The sequence below is a fragment of the Salvelinus fontinalis genome, chromosome 37 (assembly GCF_029448725.1).
Source record: "Salvelinus fontinalis isolate EN_2023a chromosome 37, ASM2944872v1, whole genome shotgun sequence".
Classification (NCBI taxonomy): domain Eukaryota; kingdom Metazoa; phylum Chordata; class Actinopteri; order Salmoniformes; family Salmonidae; genus Salvelinus; species Salvelinus fontinalis.
In genome coordinates, this window is record NC_074701.1 from 8722190 (window position 1) to 8730146 (window position 7957).

At 40.3% G+C, this 7957-nt stretch overlaps 1 protein-coding gene and 1 non-coding gene across 2 annotated transcripts in view; both read left to right on the forward strand.

Moving 5' to 3' along the window:
- Window positions 1–7156, forward strand: part of LOC129836070 (peroxisome proliferator-activated receptor gamma coactivator-related protein 1-like) — a 44081-nt gene extending 36925 nt beyond the window's left edge. Inside the window, exons 11-14 of the mRNA XM_055901829.1 lie at window positions 4314–4392; window positions 4708–4829; window positions 5422–5573; window positions 5752–7156. Of these exons, the coding sequence (XP_055757804.1) occupies window positions 4314–4392; window positions 4708–4829; window positions 5422–5573; window positions 5752–5852 (454 nt within the window). The 3' untranslated portion in view covers window positions 5853–7156. The remainder of the gene's footprint in view (window positions 1–4313; window positions 4393–4707; window positions 4830–5421; window positions 5574–5751) is intronic.
- Window positions 5082–5223, forward strand: LOC129836544 (small nucleolar RNA SNORA50). The gene has a single exon (XR_008756671.1). It is a non-coding gene; the product is annotated as a small nucleolar RNA SNORA50 (small nucleolar RNA).
- Window positions 7157–7957: the final 801 nt, after the last annotated feature.

The window sequence follows — 7957 nt, forward strand, 5'->3', positions numbered from 1 at the left end:
AATCACAAGTGAAATATACCAAAACACAGCTTAGCTTGTTGTTAATCCACCTATGGTGTCAGATTTTGAAAATATATTTTACAGCGAAAGAAATCCTAGCTTTTGTGAGTGTAGCTTTCAATGCTACTTTAGTTTAGCCTTATATTAGCTTGGTTAGCTTGGTCATGAAAGTAAGAAAAGCAATCAAATGAATCGCTTACCTTTAATAATCTTCGGGTGTTTCCACTCACGAGACTCCCAGTTACACAACAAATCTTCTTTTTGTTCGATAAATATTACTTTTATCACAAATGCCATTTGGGTTGAGCATTATTTTGAGAAAACAAAAGCCGTGTTCCGTTCGACAAATCCCCAAAAGTATCCGAAATGGTCGTAGAAACATTAAATATTTTTTATAATCAAACCTCACGGTTGTCTTTAACAAACATAATCGATAATATTTCAACCGGAGCATAACCTATTCATTAACCTGTTTGGGGTGCAAGCCCGACCTCGGACCGAAAATGACACCCCTGCAGAGCGCGAAATTCAAAATCTATTTTTTAAAAATATTTAACTTTTACACATTAACAAGTCCAATACAGCATTTGAAAGATAAACATCTTGTCAATCCAGCCAACATGTCCGATTTTTTAAATGTTTTACAGAGAAAACACCACATATATTTATGTTAGCTCACCACCAAATACAAAAGTGGACAGACACGTATGAATTATGATTATGAAGTATGAATTATGATTGAAGTAGCATGCACAACCAACCGAAATAAACTAAAACCAACCTAAAGAGCCCAGAAAAAACGACCTCAGATGACAGTCATATAACATGTTACACAATAAATCTATGTTTTGTTCATAAAAAGTGCATATTTTAGCTATAAATCAGTTTTACATTGATGCTACCCAAAAATGCTAATACATAGCTACAGTCTGAATCCAGCCGGGAGTAGCCAGAGAAAATACATACACCAACGTCGGCTACTAATTACACCTCATAAAACATTTCAGAAAAACATATGGTGGATAACTAATGAAAGACAGATATCTTGTGAATACAGACAACATTTCCGATTTTTGAAGTGTTTTACAGCGAAAACACAATATATCGTTATATTAGCTAACATCATAAGCTAGCATAAGGCAGCATTGATTCTAGTCAAGCGCTAGCCTAGCATAGTTAGCAGAGTTAGCATTCAACAGTTCGACATATATATGAAAAAGCATCCCAAATTGGGTCTTATCTTTCTTGGTACTCCATCAGAATGTTGTAACGGGGTCCAATGTCCAGTAGAGTCTTTAGTTGGGTTCCAGAACGAATTATTTCCCTCTTTGGTTAGCTAGCACGGTAGCATTGCTGCGCCAGAAAGCGTTTCTTCAAAAAATTCTTCCGTCGTTTCACATCTAAAGTCCAGAATAAATTGCAATAATATAATTAAAGTATATTGAAAAAACATACTTTAGGATGATTTTGTGACATGTAGCAAATAATATCGTAGTCAGGCATCATATTCAACGTTAACTACCTTGTTCCAGAAGCCGAGATCAAATTATCCTTCGCGCCCGGATTTTTATTTTAACTGCGCAGGTCTCACAAGAAGTTGTGTTATTCAGTCCAGGGACGAGATATTCGACTCCTTTCAATTCTCACTTCCGCATTACAGTCTGACGAACGCCTCTGACGTGTTTATATGGTCCCAAGTCAAATGGCCTTTTATAGAGAAGGTCTTAAAGAGACACATCGCATTTTGGGAAACTCAATTCGGCTGGGAAAATGGCTGTAAAAATATTTCTGTTCGACTTAGAGAAACAATTCAAACCTTTTTAGAAACTACAGACTGTTATCTATCCAACAGTAGTAAATATATGCATATTGGAAAATAAAAAGTTTCTTAGGAGGCCGTTTGAAAATGTGCACACATTTTCCAGTTTTTTCAATATTCAGCGTGCAGCCATAACAGGTTAAGAGAGAAAAGGAAAATGGTGAGCTCATCCCGCGCGCGCAGGAAATATTCAGAGGACACCTAACCTCTTTTGAAACATCTCGCTAATTTTTCAAAATAAAAGCCTGAAACTATGTCTAAAGCCTGGTCACAGCCTGAGGAAGCCATTGGAAAAAGAATCTGGTTGATAACCCTTTAAATGGAGGTTAGACGTGCCAGGAAACAAAGATTTTTTTTATTTTTTATTATCACTTCCGGGTTACTTTTTCTCAGGATTTCGCTTGCAGAATAAGTATTATTTTTCTCACAGAGAATATTTTGACAGTTTTGGAAACTTTGGCGTTTTCTATCCTAATCTGTAAATTATATGCATATTCTACGATCTGGGCCAGAGAAAATGTCCGTTTCCGTTGGGTACGTTATTTAAAAAAATATATATATAATAATAATAATAATAATACTGACCCCTAGCGCTAAGAAGTTTTAATGTCAATCTTCTCGGCCAAATGTAAATAGTCCCCCACAAAATCGATACAGTTCAAAGAATACCTCAGGCAAACTCCCTTTAACTTTAAAATGTCACACCAAATACGACTGGCTGGGGACAAATACTCCGACACTGAACATCAAAAGGAGCATGTAGGAAAGTCTGCAGTGAAAAGCACTGGAGCGATAGAGGGGACATAAGAGAGGGGTCTTAGCTGTTGACTTCTGGCCTGCAGTTGCACGGTCTGTCTGATACACCTGATGGTTTGTTTTTCAAAGCTTTGCAACAATGTTGCTATTACTCCACGCGAACATTGACAGGAGCGGTCCCAAAAGATTACAACCACAACCTAGAGCGCTAACACCGGCGATTTGACTTGACTTAAACACTTTACAACTTAGCACGCTGAACATAAATGATTTCTGCAGCGTTGGACACTGTCAAGCTGCCCGCACCAACCGAGAGCCATCTTTACTTCCTCCCTGACTGCTGGTGCGCTCTTAAAGTGGCAGCGCACGGTGAAGGCTCCGTACAGGATTTTGCCGCCATTTCTTTACCCCACACAACTCAGGTCCCTCAGATGAGCAGTGATTTCAAACCACGAAGACCGGGGAGGTTTTCCAATGCCTTGCAAAGGGCACCTGTTGGTAGGTGGGTTAAAAAAAAAAGCATTTTAGATGGTGTATCAATACACCCAGTCGCTACAAATTAGAAACAGAATATAGCTAAGCACAGGCAAAATTCTAGCGGAAAACCTGGTTTTCTGCTTTCCAACGGACACTGGGAGACAAATTCACCTTTCTACAGTACAATAACTTAAAACACAATGTGAAATATACACTGGAGTTCTTGAGTGGCATAGTGAGTTTTGACTTAAATCTATGGGTGTCTAGCAATGATCAACCAACTTGACAAATCTTGGAAGAATTGTATTAATGTGCAAATCAAGGGTTGTAACTGTTTCAAGGACAGAACCATGAACAAAGTGATCTATACTATTCCGGAACAGAACCGTTGGATTGGAACTGGTTAATAGCATTCTTTTACATTTTCAGGAGTTGTTTTCCAGTCCCACGAATCAAAGCGCCTATGCAAATCCCTCACTGTAACGCAAACTTATTCTAGCGTCTGCCTGCCAGCTGGAAGTCTTTACCAGTGGGTGTAGGCTACCTGCCCCTCCCCCTCTGACGAAATTAGGGAGTGATGTTAAGGATACTATAGGTTTCATGTTGGATTTATTAACTACATAAAGGTAAGATGTTAATTCTAGTGCTGCTCTGCACACAAGTGTTTTAGCTAGGTATTGTTAGTTCTGGTCCAACGCTAAACCAACTCGGAAGATCAAAGACATTCAAAGTTCCTCCATAGAAGCTGCTTCTCCGTAGGTAAAATTCTGTGGGCCTAATTCAGGTAATGCATGTCCTAACAAGATGCCCTTCAAGGAATGCTTTTTCACCCTCAATTTCTGAATCTCATGCCCTACACTGACTCTTTCATTATCATTAAACCATGCTTATATGGCAAAATACACATTTCTCTATACAGATTCAATCGCTTACCTGCTGCACAGCTAGCTGCTCTATCCTCACCGATTTGTTTAAATTTGTCTAGCTAAATAAAAATTAAAAATTCAGGTTTACAGAGAAAGGAACGATAAACAGTTTTTGGGGGGGTTTGAAACCGGTTCAGAACTTTATTTTGCTGGTCGGAACAGTGGCTGTAACGCAACAAAATGTGAAATATGTCAAGGGGTATGAATACTTTCTGAAGGCACTATGTTCTCCTGACTACTTGGGGTAATGTACTTGGCTTTATTGATACAGATTTTTTTTTATTTTTTAATATACAACATTGATCGCCTTGCTCTCATTCTGTTTCTTCCCATAGCCCCTCTCTCAGACCAGGCTACCGGCCTGAATCTAGAGAAAACAGCCAGGAGGTGAAGAGACTCAAAGAAAAAGCGATCGTGAGTACATTTCTATCCAAGTGAAGTTGGCGATTTGTGCCTTTTTTCAAGAATTGCTGCTATCTGTGCCCATTTAGTAACCTCCATAAGAGTTTATCGTGTATCAATGAAGAACAAGTCGGAACGGGACAGTCTGTCTCTGGGTCAAGTTCTGTGTCTTTGGGTTCAGTTTTCCAGCGCAGCATGTCTTCTCCAGTTGAAGACTGAGGCATTTGTCTGAGACGGGTCAGGAAGGGGGGGGGGGGGGAGAAATTAAGCCAATCGTGGCGCAGGATAAGAAATGTCATCTGACTGTCATTCTCACTCCCCCCTCAGGAGGAGCGTAGGGTTGTTTATGTAGGGCGAATCCGGGGGACAATGACTCGGAAAGAGCTGAGGGAACGCTTCTCTTACTATGGAGAGATTGAGGAGTGCACTCTACACTTTAGAGACCATGGGTAAGTACTCTCAAACATAGGTCATGTTTTGTTTCAACAACGAGTATTTCCTCATGTTCAGTAGGCATGATTATGGAAAACATTTTGAAACTAAAAATAAGTGTCTATAGAACAAGTCTGTCTTACTGCCTCATCACAGAACATTTTCCTCGGTTTTACGCTTACTGGACCATACTTGAAAACAGATTTTTATCCCAGTGCTAACACCTAGGCTTTACCCTGTCAGTTACATGAACCCCCCCCCCCCCCCCAGTGCACTGTCTTTGAACCTGGTTGACCCTTTCTGTGGTCTCTCAGGCCAATCTACAGCTGCTACAGCAACAACCGGGCTTGTTTATAACTGGGGCCTCTTGGCTAAACCACCAGGTGGCTCTTTTAAGAACAACTCACACCTCGACATACATAGTAGTCATTGGTAGTGTTCATGTCACCAAACGGAAGGAAACCGACCAGCAGGTCTACCTGGACTATGACGTTTATTGTAGTCTCTGCATTTTATAAAAATATTATCAATTGTGTGCCCTAATGAATCAATACAACCCTTGCTGACTAATGCATGTGTTTTCATATTTGCTTTCCATCTCTGTGATAGGGATAACTATGGGTTTGTGACGTACTACGATACGAAGGACGCTTTCACAGCCATCGAGAATGGTGGCAAGCTCCGTAAACCCGACGAACTCCCCTTTGACCTTTGCTTTGGGGGAAGGAGACAGTTCTGCAATGCCAGCTACGCTGATCTAGGTAGAACATACTTTTTTGGGGTGTCGTCAACACTGGTACAAGTTGTCAGTTTTCAGATAAAATGATCATAGATCTTTATTTATTGTTCTGGCAACTTTCTTGATATACACCTACATTGATTGCAGTGACGCAAGGAGAGTTAACAGTGACACTAATGTTCTTTCTCTCTTCCCTCCAGATTCTAACCGTGAGTATGACCCATCGCCTGCAAAGGGCAAGTTTGATGTACTTGACTTTGACACTTTACTGAAGCAGGCCCAGAAAGGTCTGAAGAGGTAACAGAGGTCAGCCCACTGGGGGCGCCATGCTAAGACTTACCTCAGAGCTGCGGCAGGCTCCTCCCACCTTCAACTCTGCCTTCGCCTTGACCTAGGGGTGGATCGCAACCAATGGTCAAAACGTTAGCCAGCTAACATTGATAAACATACAGATGTAGCTATTTTCTGGTTCATAAAAGCTACAGTTTAAAGCTGCAATCTGAAAAATTACCTTGGATTTTGGGTTATGAGAGTAAGGCATTGTAAGACGTTCAAAGGGCATTAAAGTTATGTTCAAGTCGATGGAATCGATGTGATTAATTGAATCAATACATCAGAATCCGTGTCATTAATTGAATCAATACATCAGAATCCGTGTCATTGATTGAAAATGGTTGGATGGCAGGAAGTCTGCCTTGTCATATGGGTTGTTTTAAGTGTGAAATCATTTATGCCATGTTCGTTTCAAGCCTGTATCTTTATGAACTCTGAAATGTTATTTCTGAATATTTTGAATGACAGCTGGCTAAAGCATTGTCCTGCATTGTGACATAGCTACCGGTCTTTATTTAGGTAGGGTTTTTTGTGTGTTTTTGTTTCTGCAAGCTTACACCTTCTATTGAAGTGAAGATTTGTATGAAAAGATTAAAAGCAAAAAAAGAAATGAAATGGAAAACTTTTTAAGAGGAAAGAATTTATTTAAATGTATAATCAGATTTTCCACAATGTATGGAAAAATTACGTTTTAGAAATGGGGGGGAATACTTAAGTGAATATTCCCTGATATTTGGGAGAAATGTACCGATAACCTAAATAAACCAAACATTTTAAACTGGTTGACATTTTGATTTTTGTCTAGAGTATATCACTGACTGACCTGAGTCAATATTGGTTTTGAACATGGCTCCAGTCTGTGTTGCTTTTCATTCATTCTTGACAGACTGATTCCAGAGCTGGGAAACCAGAGGAGACTATTGGTTTTGGTCACCTGTCCTCCCCTCATTTTGTAAAGGGTCAAAGCTAATCGAGGAAACTAATGTCGTTGTATTTAATGACTCCTCCACTTGCCTGTCATCAGGAGAATGAGTGTAAAGTGATAATACATTTAAATGAGTTGTAAGACATTTTACAGATTAGGATGAGAAGCATGCTTTTCTCAGAAAACTGCTGATTTCAAAGGGGGTGTGAAGAATCTTCTAGATTTGGCATTGTTTAAGATTTTTGTTCAATAACGCCTAAATGAAACTGTCTCGTTGAGTAGGCCAGGAGGCTAAACCAGAAAAACCTTAACCTCTACCAAATAAAACTGGCGAAGCCACAAAATTACTTCTGTGCAAGGGTGTTCATTTACATAGTACCATTTTTCTTTCGGAATCACTACCTCAAAGTATACACGAGGACAGCTAAACAGTGCTATCAAAAAGCCCCCCCCAAATACCAAACATCAGCTTTAATTTTCCACCCAGCTAGACGTGAGTTTTTAATTGAACCTTTGCAATTGGTATATAACATTTACAGAATCCCATCACTACTGACATGGTGTCTTCCAATATGCCTATTCACATTAACGCGCCATTCGGGACAGGCACTACAAAGCCAGCCCAATTGCCGTAGCTATGGTCCTTATTCCAGCATACCCAAAACCTACAGACGGGAACAGACACAGCGCTCATCCAGAACATTAAGAGCAATGTCAAATTGAAGATGAAAGCTTGTCTGTGTATTCCTTTATATCATACCAAACTTACTGAAGGGAGGTAATGTATTAACAGAGATCGCTAAGTTAACTTGTGTCGACCCACATTGCTAACATAGCTGAAAATGTAGCAGGGAAGGGTAGATGAGTGTGTTAGCTTACCAAATGGTGTCATTGACGGACTTCTCCATCACGTTACCTTCCTTTCCCGATGCGACCAGGTTTCGGGAAGCCGGGATAGGCAGCCTGCCGTGACATTTTCTCTTCCTTCCTTGTGACGGACATAGAACCGGAAGGGCTGGAGCTCCAGATACCACCTGGTCACGCAAGCATGCCTGTCCTTCATGGTCTGGATCCACGTCAGGGGTCTGTGTGCAGGTCAAATTATCTCCCAAGAAGGTAGTACCGGAGGCTATCTTGTGCCCACATCG